The sequence below is a fragment of the Oratosquilla oratoria genome, chromosome 8, assembly GCF_046742065.1.
Source record: "Oratosquilla oratoria isolate Oo_2021 chromosome 8, ASM4674206v1, whole genome shotgun sequence".
Classification (NCBI taxonomy): Eukaryota; Metazoa; Arthropoda; class Malacostraca; order Stomatopoda; family Squillidae; genus Oratosquilla; species Oratosquilla oratoria.
The window spans coordinates 56,878,354-56,892,057 of NC_134784.1; the positions used below are offsets into that span (position 1 = coordinate 56,878,354).

The 13,704-nt window shown below is 38.1% G+C and overlaps 1 protein-coding gene across 1 annotated transcript; it reads right to left on the bottom strand.

Annotated features, from left to right (window-relative positions):
• Positions 1 to 3,871: 3,871 nt before the first annotated feature.
• Positions 3,872 to 4,927, bottom strand: LOC143027394 (zinc finger MYM-type protein 1-like). The gene has a single exon (XM_076188677.1). The coding sequence runs from the start codon at positions 4,925 to 4,927 to the stop codon at positions 3,872 to 3,874; it is 1,056 nt and encodes a 351-aa protein (XP_076044792.1).
• Positions 4,928 to 13,704: the final 8,777 nt, after the last annotated feature.

The window sequence follows — 13,704 nt, forward strand, 5'->3', positions numbered from 1 at the left end:
TGTACAGTGTATATATATATATATATATATATATATATATATTTATATATATTTGATTAAATGTAGAGACAAAATGGTGAAAAGAGTAGAAGAATATTACCAAGAGCTTTACTCGTCGAAGGCCGTAGTTGAGTCAGTAATTTCATGTGTAGACGTTAGTAGTGTACCAGAGATTACAAAGGAAGAAGTAGAATTTGCTCTAAAAAATATGAAAAGAGGAAAAGCACCTGGGGAAGATGGTATATCAATAGATCTATTGAAAGACGCAGGTAAATTAGTTCATATTGAATTAGCTGAGTTGTACACCCAGTGCTTACGTCAAGAAAGCGTTCCGGATGCGTGGTGCAATGCTACAGTGATTTTGCTTCATAAAAAAGGAGACCAGAAGGACCTTAGTAACTATCGACCGATTAGCTTGCTATCAAACGTATATAAAGTATTCTCCAAGATCCTTACAAATAGACTGAGTCAAGTTTTAGATGGAAACCAACCGAGAGAACAGGCAGGCTTTAGAAGCGGATATTCAACTCTAGACCATTTGCAGGCGATAAACCAACTAATCGAGAAAACGACAGAATATAATATACCTCTGTAGATTACGAGAGGGCCTTTGATTCAGTAGAACAAATAGCAATACTAAACTCGCTACGCAAACAGGGTACAAACGAACAGATCGTAAGAGTTTTAGAAAATATTTATTCGAAAGGTACCGCTATAGTTCGACTACATAAAGATACAGAAAAGATCAAAATCGAGAAAGGAGTACGGCAAGGCGATACAATTTCACCCAAACTATTTACAGCTTGTTTAGAAGATATTTTCAGAAGGTTGAGTTGGGAAAAGAAAGGTTTGAAGATTAATGGCGAATATTTGAACCACCTAAGGTTTGCAGATGACATCATTCTTATTTCAGATAGAGCAGACGACTTGCAAGATAAGCTGAGCGATCTAAACAAGGAAAGTATCAAAGTAGGTTTAAAAATGAATAAGAGTAAAACCAAAGTAATGTTCACGAAAGTTCAAAGTAAAGAGAGTGTAATTGATGATGAGAGTCTTGAGGAAGTTGAAGAGTATAATTATTTAGGTCAGATGGTGAAGGTGACGAAAGATCATGATAATGAGATAAAAAGACGCATTACAATTGGTTGTAAAATGTTTGGTAAGTATAATAAAATCCTGAGAGCCTCTCTACTATTATGTTTGAAACGTAAAGTTTACAACCAATGCATTCTACCAGCAATAATCTACGGATGTGAGACTTGGAAGCTGACGAGGGCGATGGAAACAAAGCTGAGGACTGCACAGAGGAGAATGGAGAGATCAATGATGGGAATAACACCGAGAGACCGAAAGAGAGCAAGTTGGGTGAGAGAGCATACCAAAGTGAAAGATATTGTGGAAGCAGTAAAAGAGAAGAAGTGGAATTGGGCAGGTAAGTTGGTGCGAACGACTGATGAGCGATGGAGCAAATGTGTTGCTGAATGGACGTCGCAAGATAGGAAGCATGGAAGAGGGAGACCAGACAGTAGGTGGAGAGACGATCGAGAAGTTTGCAGGAGTGACGTGGCAGAGGATGGCACGGTCGTGTGAATCATGGAATGCTATGAAGGAGGCTTTTGTTCAGCAGTGGACTTAGGATGGCTGATTTGATTGAATGATTGATTTATATTATATATATATATATATATATGTATATATATATATATATATGTAAGTATATATACATATATATATGTATGTATATATACACATACATACATATAAATATATATATATATATATATATATATATGTGTGCATGTGAGTATATATATATATACATATATATATATACATATATATATATACATATATATATATACACACACACACACACACATATATATATATATATATATATATATATATATGTGTATATATATGTATATATATATATGTATATATATATATATATATATATATATATATATATATATATATGTGTGTGTGTGTGTGTATATATATATATGTATATATATATATATATATATATATATATACATATACATATATATATATATATATATATATATACATATACTCACATGCACACACGCACACACACACATACGAACACACACACACGAACACACACACACGAACACACACACACACACACACACACACACACACACACACACACACACACACACACACACACACACACACACACACACACACACACACACACACGATCGGCAGAGAGACGGCGATGATTGGAACTCCGAAAAAAAACCACGAAATTTTCGTAGACTTCAACGACGAGGAAGTACCTGTGTTTTATAAAAAGGAAAGGGGAAAGCTCGTGGTGTAGAAGGCAGTTGAAGAAAAAAAGAGAAGGGGAGGGATTAGTGAGGAAAATGGAAGAAAAGGACGAAGGAGACGAACGGGATCCCCCGGACGTCAGAAGGAATGTAAACAAAAGGGCTGCAGACGACGCAGGTGAAGTAAAAAATATCAGTAAAGGCATTAAAATTAGAAATGTAGATAAGAACAACACAATAGAAAGTGGGGAAAATTGTTTCCATGGATTTAATGAGGGAGGGATTGGCAATCTCCCCCGATTAGCAAGGCTAGAGGAAAAACTAGAGAAAATGAACGAGCAGTGGGCGGTTAGATTCAGCCAACTTACACGGATTACACAAAGAGTTGATAAATTGGAAGAACTAAAGAAGGAAAACCAAAACTAAATAAAGAAATAGAAGAATTGAAAAGTCAGTTAAAAGAAGCAAAAGATGAGAATGAGGAATTAAAGAATAATAATAAAGAGAATAAAGAGTCCATAGCAAAAGAGGTACAGGGTTGGAGAAAACTCCAAGAGAACAAGAAATTTGAATTTAGAGATATAGTGACACAGCAGATGAAAGAACAAACTAAGGACACATTTATTAAAGTGATGAGGGAGAAGAAGAATATAGTAAGAGACTTAGCGGATAAAAAGAAATGTATAATTGTATTAGGGATGGTAGAGAAGCATAATTCAAATATGACTACAAGAGTAAAAGAGAAGGAAAAGGTAAATAAGATATTAGAAGTAGTTCAAGAGGATCAACAAGAAACAGGGAAATAAATTGAAGAAATATATAGAATAGGGAAATGCAATACAGATAAGACCAGACCAGACCAAAAAGTGATCAGTATAAACAGGTATAGATAAAAAGAGAGACGAATAAAGAGGAAAGAGAGGATGAAAAAATAAAAAGACTAGAAGCTAGGAAAAAAAAAAAACGAGAAAAGGACAGAGTCAGACAAAGAGAAATTCTATTGGAGAGTAGTGGATACGAAAATGAGGAAATGGTTCATAGCAGAAAGAAAAAAAAAAAAAAAAAACTGAAGGGAAACAGAAGACACGATGGAAGTACCAGAAAATTAAAAGTGTCTCACACAGATATAGGTGGCTTAATAACAGGCTTGAACAAACTGGATGGTTACCTGATGGAAAAAGAGCCGGACATAATGGGTATTGTAGAGACAAAATTGAAAGGTCCATTACCACCCAACAGTGTAGGATATGGTGCATACAGGCCCGGCCCGAGAGTTTTTGATGCCCTAGGCGAAGCTGAAAAATGATGCCCCTTGGGTCCTCTCCTTGAAAGTTCACCCAGGGCCAGTGGCTCGGGGACAATCATTTTTGGTTCAATTTTGTATCAATTATAGTTGATGGTAACAAAAAGAGCATTTTTATAGCAATATACTCTGTATTGTAATACATCAACTATCCAATACTAAGTTAAAAAAAAAAAAATTGTGCAACACATTGTTGTTGTAGGCTACAAAAAAAAAAAAAAAAAAAAAAAAAAATATTGGTTTCCATGACACACTTCAACAAAAATTACAATTCCACTTTCCTAGCTTTTAGACTGGCGAATTTTTCCACTAATTTAGCAAGATCCAAGTTAGAAGCTTCCTCATTCTCTATTGATATAGTAGCTAAACCAACAAGCCTTTGGTGCAGCATTGTTGAGCGCAAGTAAGTATTGATTACCTTCAGTTTAGAGAAGCTGCGTTCTCCACTTGCAACGGATACTGGCAAAGTTAATAATATTCTGAGGGCAATCACAACATTTGGTACACTATCTTGCAGTTTTTGCTTAAACATAAAGCAAAGTGCTGCTTGTGGGAGCATGGGTTTCGTCAAGCGCCTTGATACTGCCTTGAGCTCTGAGCATAGGTCTCTTGCATCAATGTCGTGATGCCCATTGTGTGTTAATGACTTTTCTAAATTTTGGCAGTCATGAAGAATATCTGCGTTTGGTGCATTTTTTATTCCATGGATGTCATATAAGAAGCCAAATATTGCTTTGTAGGAATGTAGCTGGTTAAATCTTTCTTCTACTGACTGTATGGCCATGTCAAGAACGCTATAATAAAATTCTACTTTAAACGTTTGGCTGGGGTCTTCTAGTGATTCCTCATGTGCTTCATAATCAAATAGACGCTTCTTTCGCCGTTTTCGTGATTGTTTTTTCTCAAATTGTGGCTCTATTTCCAAATCTTGAGCCACCTCTGTAGCATCAACCAGAACTTTTTGAAAACCATCATCACATCTACAGCTCAGAAGGTAGCTTTTTGTTGCTTCCAACTGTTTGGTAGCTGAATTTAAATCAGCATCTTTATCTTGAAGATGCTTGCTGGTAATATTGACTTCAAACAGGATGTTATACCATGTGACAAGTGAAACAACAAACTCATATTTGGAAACAGCATCAGCTAACTCCTTGGCTTCAACCCGGGTCGAACTTCCAGATGACCCTTTAAGGTTTGTGTCTTCATAAATTTCAAGTAAAGCATCATATATGTCAGCAAGATGATATCTGAGGGGTTTAAGAGCATCAATCCGACTTTCCCACCTGGTCTCACTTAAAGGTTTGATGGTTAATTCTTTCATGATACTGACCAAAACCTGCCATCGATGAGTTGAGATTGAGAAAAAATTATACAGATGTTGTACTATGCCAAAAATATTTGTAGCTTAAAGACAACATTTGACAGCATCATTCACCACTAAGTTTAATGAGTGTGCACTGCAAGGTACAAAGAAGGCACGTGGATTCATTTCAAGCACTCTCTGCTGAATACCGTTGTGTTCTCCTTTCATGTTGCTCCCATTATCATATCCTTGACCACGTAAATTGTCTATCTGCAACCCCACATTTTGAAGCTCATCCACCAGTGTTTCAGTCATGAAAGCTCCAGTAGTTTCTTTTAATGGAACAAAGCATAAAAAACTTTCTTTGGTGCAAACGTGATGATGACTAACCTCTGGCTCTTTTTTAATATCTACATATCGAAGAATCATTGTCAGTTGCTCTATGTGGCTGATATCAGGTGTACAATCTAATATAATTGAGAAATATTTTGCAAGCTTTACTTCGGCCAAAATTTTCTCTTTAATTGCACTTGCCAGCAGTTGTATAAGTTCATTTTGGATTCTTTTTCCCAGATAGTGCACCATAGTCTCTTTGTTTTTAATTCTACGTAAATGTTCATTCATGACTGGATCAAATAAAGCTAGAAATTCAACCAACTTTAAAAAAATTCCATTGTTGGGACTAGAGGCTCTCATTTGTTCCTCTAATTGCTAAGTTCTGTACAGCAAGAACCCTAGACAATGGAATCAAACGTTCCAAAAAATTTTGCCAGTACTTTTCTTCCTGCTTCAAACTCTGCCGTTCAATATGATCAATGATCAATGGTTTTTCCTTGTTTCAATCGTAGTTCAAGTTCACGCCAGGTTTGATAGTTGTAAATATGTTCCGTGCTTCTTTCATGAACAGAAAGAATTGCTGTGGTATTCTGCCAATCATTAGAACCTTTTTTATGCAGAGAAACATTAGGTTTGGAGGAAAATAATTTACAGCAAAAACAAAACATAACATCTTTCGAAGTTGAATAAACCAACCAGTCACGGCATACTTCCTCACCATTACTCAGTCTTCTTTTGTAATGTATAGGGGAAAATCTTCTGTTCTTAGAATCCTTGGGGAAGTTGTATGAAGAAATGTGCTGTGGTCCATGTTGTACAAGCAGTTGTCGCAAAACATTATTGCATGTGTCAGGCCAAGTTGCTGGATCTCCATAATTCACATCACTAATTCCAATGTCAGATACAGCAGCAGGTTCAATACCATCAGCTTTTTCTCCAACAGAAGTCTGTGCAACATCTACTTTACAGTCTGTGTTTGAAGTTACAGTGGGTTCAATATTGGTTCTACCTGCTGATTTACTACCATTTTCGTTTGTTTTTCTCTACTTAGATACTTAAAAAAAGAACCCTCTTGTTTTGCTACTGCCTTTGCTTGTTCTGCTTTGCGTTTGCGATTTTGCGCCCCTGAGGGCTGCTTTCTATTACTCATCTGAAAAGCACAAATTGGGAGGAGTATTATTGTTAATTCCTATTAGACAAATCAATTAATGCATTCCATTGGAGTATATACCGTATAGACAGTTTAGATATATTCCTCTTTAGGGTTTATTCCTTTTCATATAAGGGTTTAACACACTAGGCCTAGTTCACCACCACAACCATATATATTCATGTTAATAGTAATATACATAATTAGTCACTTTTTATTATGTTTGGTAAATTTATAGTTTCTTCCCTGTCTCGGAAACTTTGATTGAAATATATTTTTTCTGGTAGATTTTAGTGTGCTATGAACGAATATGACTGTCGTTTCTGAGGGAAATGGCTGCTTGTTATTGTGGCAAAGTAGCATGCAGTTGATACTTTAGGGTCTATATGGGGCGCCCCTACGGACCAGAGCCACACATCATTTTATCTATGATAGAGGAAAACTCTGTTCATAGAGAAATTATGACACTTTTATACAACGACTGTCCCTCCGGTATGCTGTCCTCCAACCCTTTGTTGCTGTCCTGTACCATTTCTCTGAGTATTCCTTTTCTGTGATGGGGGAATTCCCTGTGGTGGGGGAAAAGAATACTGCCACCAAGTATTCCCACTTGGATCGTAAGAGGCGAGAACAAAGGGACAGGGATTGGGACTAGGCATCCTTCTCCTTGTAGCCCCACAGGGGAAATTCCTAAAAGAAAAAAAAGAAAAAAAGAAAAAAAAAAAAAGGCATAAGAGGGGCTGGAAAGCCTCAGACCAGCACCCTAAGGTTTGGGTCTTTTAATGTGCGTGGGTGTGGTACAGATGAGAGTAAAAGAGGAGATAGGTAGTATGTTTGTGAGAAGAAAGATGGATGTGTTGGCTTTGAGTGAAACTAAGTTGAAAGGGAAGGGTGAGTGTAAGTTTGGGAGTGTAAGTGGGAGGTTATCAGGAGTGAAGAGAGGGCGAGGGAGGGAAGGGGTGGCTATTCTAGTAAGTGAAGAGATAGGTAAACGGGTAGTGGAGTGGAAGGAGGTTTCCTCAAGGATAATGTGGATGAAGGTGAAACTGGGAAAGGAGATGTGGGTCTTTGTAAGTGCATATGGGCCTGGCAGTGAGAAGAGTGTAGAAGAAAGGGAGGCCTTTTGGATAGATCTAAATGAGTGCATAGAGGATTTGGGAAGAAATGTCAATGTGATAGTACTGGGAGACCTTAATGCAAGGGTGGGAAATGGTCCAATCGATGGAGTGGTTGGGAAATGTGGAGTTCCAGGAAAGAATCATAGTGGAGAGTTGATGGTGGAAATGTGTCTAGAAAGAGAGTTGATGATAGCAAATACAGTGTTTCGGAAGAAAGTCAAGCATAAGTACACATGGGAGAGGGGGGTGGAGGGAAGGGTGGTAGATAGAGCGCTAATGGATTATGTAATGGTAAATAGGATTATGATAGGAAGAGTTAAGGATGTACATGTGCTAAGGGGAGAGGGTGGGGGAATATCAGATCATTTTTTGCTGGAAGGTAAATTGAAAGTGGAGGATAGATGGAGGAAGAGGAAAGGGACAAAAGGTAGGGAGGTTCTTAGAGTGAACTCTTTGAATGAGAAGGAAAAGAAGGAGTACGGAAAGAAGCTGAAGGAGGAGTGGGAGGGAGTGAAGGGTAGAGTAGAGCTGGGTGTGGAGGAGGAATGGGGATGGTTCAAGGAGGGAGTCATAAAGTGTGCAAGGATGGTGTGTGGAACAAGAAGGACAGGGGGAAATAGAAGAAAGGGTAGTGAATGGTGGGATGAGGAAACAAAGAAGGTTGTAGAAGAGAAGAAGCAAGCTTTCACAGATTGGTTACAAAATAGGACGAGGGAGTCATATGAGAGGTACAAAGAAAAGAAAAGAGAAGTAAAGCAAAAGGTAAAGGTTGCAAAGAGGAGAGCAGATGTGAAATGGGGTAAGAGTTTGACAGAAAATTTTGAAAGTAATAAAAAGATGTTTTGGAAAGAAATTAAGAGAGGAAGGAGGCGAATCAAGTAGAGAAGAAAAGGTAAAAGGTGCAGATGGAGAGATGATAATGGAAGAGAAGGCAGTAAGGGGAAGATGGGCAGAATATTTTAGGGAGTTGCTAAATATGAAGGAGGATAGGGAAGGAAAGATTGCTGCAGTGGGAAGTGCGAAAAAAATGAGAGTGATGAATGAGGAGAATGGAGGAGAAATAAGGAAGGATGAGGTGAAGGCAGTTGTTAAGATGATGAAAGCAGGTAAGGCACCTGGTATGGATGGATGCCATGCGGAATGTCTGAAAAAAGGAGGTACAGTGATGGTGGACTGGTTAGTGAGGTTATTTAATGTTTGTTGGAGAGAGGGTAGAGTGCTGGAGGACTGGAGGAGTGCCTGTATAGTTCCTTTTTACAAGGGAAAAGGGGACAAGTGTGAATGTAGTAGTTTCAGAGGGATTAGGTTGTTGAGTGTAGTTGGGAAGGCTTATGGGAGGATCTTGATTGAGAGGATTAGGAGAGGAACAGAAGGAGTAATTGGTGAGGAACAGTGTGGATTTAGGACAGGTAGAGGTTGTGTAGATCAGATCTTTGTGGTAAGACAGATATGTGAGAAAGCTATAGGGTAGGGGAAGGATGTTTTTTGGGCTTTTATGGATCTGGAAAAGGCTTATGATAGGGTAGACAGGAAGGCACTGTGGGAGGTTATGCAGATATACGGGATAGGAGGAAAGCTTCTAGGAGCTGTCAAGAGTTTTTATGAGAATAGTAGAGCTTGTGTCAGGATTGGAAATGGAGAGAGTGAGTGGTTTGAGGTAAAGGTGGGACTTCGTCAAGGATGCGTTATGTCGCCCTGGCTGTTCAACTTATACATGGATGGGGTAGTGCGAGAGGTAAATGCAAGGGTAGTGGGCAAGGAATTGGAGATGGTTAAAAAATGGAGAAAAGTGGGAGGTGCGCCAGCTGTTGTTTGCGGATGACACTGCGCTTGTGGCAGGATGGGAGGAGGGATTGAAGAAGCTGGTGGCAGAGTTTGGGAGAGTATGTGATAGAAGAAAGCTAAAGATAAATGTGGGTAAAAGTAAGGTGATGAGATGTACAAGGGGTGAAAGTGGCAGTAGACTGGAAGTGAGCATTAAGGGAGAGCGACTGGAGGAAGTGGATAGTTTTAGATACTTGGGTGAAAATGTGGCAGGGATAGGTGGAGTGAAAGTGGAGGTAGAATGTAGATTGAGAGAAGCGAGTAAATGCCTTGGTGGATTAAAGAGTGTAATGAGGAATAGACATTTGGGAATGGATGATAAGAGGAGACTGTATGAAGGAGTGATTGTGCCAACAGTACTGTATGGGGCAGAAACATGGAACATAAGAGAGGAAGAGAGAAGGAGTTTGAATGTGTTTGAGATGAGGTGTCTGAGAAGTATGATTGGGGTTACTAGGCTAGATAGAGTGAGAAATGAGGAGGTGAGGAGGAGAACATGGGTGGAAAAGGAGCTGGGAGATAGGGTTGATGAAAGAATATTAGGATGGTTTGGACACATGGAAAGAATGAGTGAAGAAAGATTAGTAAAAGAGGTATGGAAGGCAGATGTGGAGGGAGTGAACATGAGGGGACGTCCTAGGATAAGGTGGATGGATGGGGTGAAGGGGGCTTTGGGGAAGAGGGGAATGTCTGTTGAGGAAGGACGGGAGAGGACAGAAGACATGGGTGAATGGAGAATGGTTGTATATGGATGATGTTGTGATTGTGTGAGGAGGAATGGGCGGGTGGATGGGGGGTGAGGTAGTATGTGTGAGCAAATTTTGACGCAGCTCAAAGGGATTTCTCCCCGTCCTCTCATTTTATGCAATTGGGGGGTCGCCGATTTAATGAAGCGGCCTTGCTGTGGATGTGCTGTGTCTTGCGACACTGCTTCTGACCCAGGGCAGTGGCCAAGGTGTAGGGATGACCCTTCATTCAGGAGGTGCTAAGATAAGAGGGAGGGTGGAGGGGTGTGGAGTGTATTCAGGGATGGAATGGGTGGGAATGATTTTATGCCTTTTTCTTTTTGGCTACCCCCCTTGTAAGGGGAAAAAAGCCTTGGTATATGTATGTATGTATTTTATTTTTTGTTTCATTTCTTTTTTAATCACCTGGTGTTCACAAACGTAAAGGCGACTAACCTAACCTAATCTGAGCTAAAGGTAATTAGCCTAAGTATACCTGACCTGACCTAACCTAATCTAACCTAATCTAACATAACCCAACCTAACCTAACCTAACCTGACCCAAGATTTTCAGTAAGTGCTAGTGATGTTAAACTTGATTTTTCCCATTAAGTATAGAGAAGAAAATGCTTCGAATAATGATGATTATCCGATGGTATATGTGAAAATTACCGTTGTTGAAACGAGGAAGAAACTATAATAATACCTTATGTTTTTCCAAGTATTTCAAATTATATATAGTCTAGCCTAATATCAAATTTTCACACATCGATATTTCCAAACATTTTTATGGTTGGTTTCCAACCTCACATTCCAACCTCAATTTGAATCTCCCCTCTACCTTTGGTTTCACTCTATAACATATCAATATGGGTAAGTATTGTAATGAAACATAACGCAATACAATCACGCTATATTCACCGACGTGGAACACTATATAAGAACTTTAAAAAATAACATCGAAGATCTAAACAACCCAATTTTCTTACTTCATAAACACAGCCGTTGCGTTGGCGGGAGTTGAATGCTGGTGACTGGCGTGTGTTCGGTGTTCCGTAGGATATCAGCTGTGTTAGTGGGGAGTGGTGGCGCGATATTTGAAACAGTGTTTCTACCAGAGCATTCCATCGGTGTTTCCTCTCTGTCGGGGTTACCTTATCTCACCCTGTCCCTACTGAATTGAAAAATAAGAAAAATAGGGGAAATTTGGCAAAACGCTTCTGCAAATTAACCAATTAGTTACTGGTCTGACGCCTGACGGTTAATGATTAAACCATGCTTATTAAAGTACCGAAATAGGAATTACTGCTTGATGCCCCTCTCAGCCTGATGCCCTAGGCGACCGCCTAGATTCGCCTAATGGTAGGGCCGGCCCTGGGTGCATATAATTATTGGATTAGAAACAGAGAGGTAAAACAAAGGGGTGGAGTTATGTTCCTGACTAAGAAGGATATAAATGTGAGGAATGTCACGTATGGGAAGAATAGAGTAGAGATGATCATGATAGAAGTGGAGGACAGGGATGGGAAGAGCAGGAAGTTTGTGGTAAATTATGTGCCTCCTAAAACGGCTTCATGGGAAGAGAGAGAACACAAAAATATGTTAGAAGACACAAGGATAACACTGAATAAGATAATAGAAGATGGAGGAAGAATAGTTATAATGGGTGACTTTAATTGTAAAGATCTGATGGGAAGAGATGACAGTGAAGGGTGGAGACGACCTATGGTGAAATGTAGAACTTTATATGATTGTGGAACATACAATGACGCAATGGATACAAGAGAATGCTAGGTATAGAAACGAGGAAGAACCATCGAGACTGGACCTAATAATCACATCAGAACCTGAAATAGTGAACAAGATTGAATATAAGACACAAATAAGTAAAAGTGACCACATATTGATTGAACTGGAACTAAATGAGGAAAAATACATGGAAAAAACGAACAATACAGAAAGGGAAAATTCATGTATGGAATTCTTTTTTTTATGAAATAAGAGAATTCTTTCAAAAAACAGAATGGGAAAGGATACACAAGGAGGAAACAACAGTAGAAAAGAAATGGAATATTTTGACAAAAAATTATAAAGTGTAAAAGTATGTTCCAAGACAAAAGCAAGAAAAAGGATATGTGAAGTGTTGGTACAACAAAAGATGTAGGGCGTTAAAAGACAAAAGGGATAAAGCTTGGATAAAATGGAAAAAAGACAAAAGACCTGAAAAATGGAAATATATACTAGTTATAGAAATCAATATGTACAAATGTGCAGAGAAGAAAAGAGAAAATACGAAAAAGATGTCATAGAAAAATATATAGATCAACCAAAACTATTTTACAGATTTGTAAACAACAAACTGAAAAACAAACAAGAATTAGAGAAACTATGGTAAGTAGGAGTTGAATACACAAAGGAAATAGAAATGGCAGAAATTATGAACAAGTATTTTAAATCGGTGTTTACGAGGGAGAACATGCAACTTAGAAATGTCGAGTAGGAGGAGAAAGTCCCCCTTTGAAAAAGATAGAAGTAACAAGGAAAGAAATAATGAATCACTTGAGTAATCTCGATGTCAGAAAATCGCATGGACCAGATGAAATGGCAAACTGGATTTTGAGAGAATGCAGGAATGAACTAACAGACAAAATACATAGACCTAATAAACAGTTCACTGAAAGAAGGAAAAGTTCCAAAAGATTGGAAAAGAGCAAATATAGTACCAATATATAAAGGGGGAAACAAAGAAGACCCTACTAACTATAGACCGGTCTCTCTTACAAGTAACATTGTTAAAATTTGTGAAAGAATGATCAAAATTAGATGGGTAAGGCATTTGGGGAAAAACCGTACTAAATCCAAGGCAATTTGGATTCAGACAAGGACGATCATGCGTCACAAACTTAATGTGCTTCTATTCAAGGCTAATAGATGTAATACAAGAAAGAGATGGATGGGCTGATTGTGCATTTCTAGACCTGAAAAAAACTTTTCATAAGGTGCCACATAAGAAATTCCTAAAGAAATAAGAAACTGCAGGAGGAATACAAGGGAGACTGCTGAAGTGGATGGAAGACTTCTTGCATGAAAGAAAAATGAGAGTGGTGATAAGAGACAAACACTCTAATTGGGATGAAGTGATTAGTTGAGTTCCACAAGGGACTCTTTTGGTCCCAATAATGTTATATATATATATATATATATATATATATATATATATATATATATATATATATATATATATATATTAATGGTATGGATAAAGGAATTGAAAATTATATGAGCTTTGCGGACGATGCAAAACTGTTGAAAAAAGTGAACACTGTAGAAGATTGTGAGTGATCTCAATAAAGTATGGGAATGGGGTAGGAATTGGGAGATGGAATTCAATATTAAGAAGTGTAGTATAATGGAATTTGGAAGAAGCAAATAAAGAATAGTGGGATCATATAAACTGGGAGAGGAAGAAATAAAAAAAGTAGAAAATGAGAAGGACCTGGGAATCATTATTATGAATAATATGTCCTCTTAGAAACATACAAAAAAAATTTTTGGAGAAGCTTAAAATTTAATAAAAACAACCAAAGTGGCATTTATATACCTGGACGAAGAAATGGTGAAGAAAATACTAGTCACTTTGAT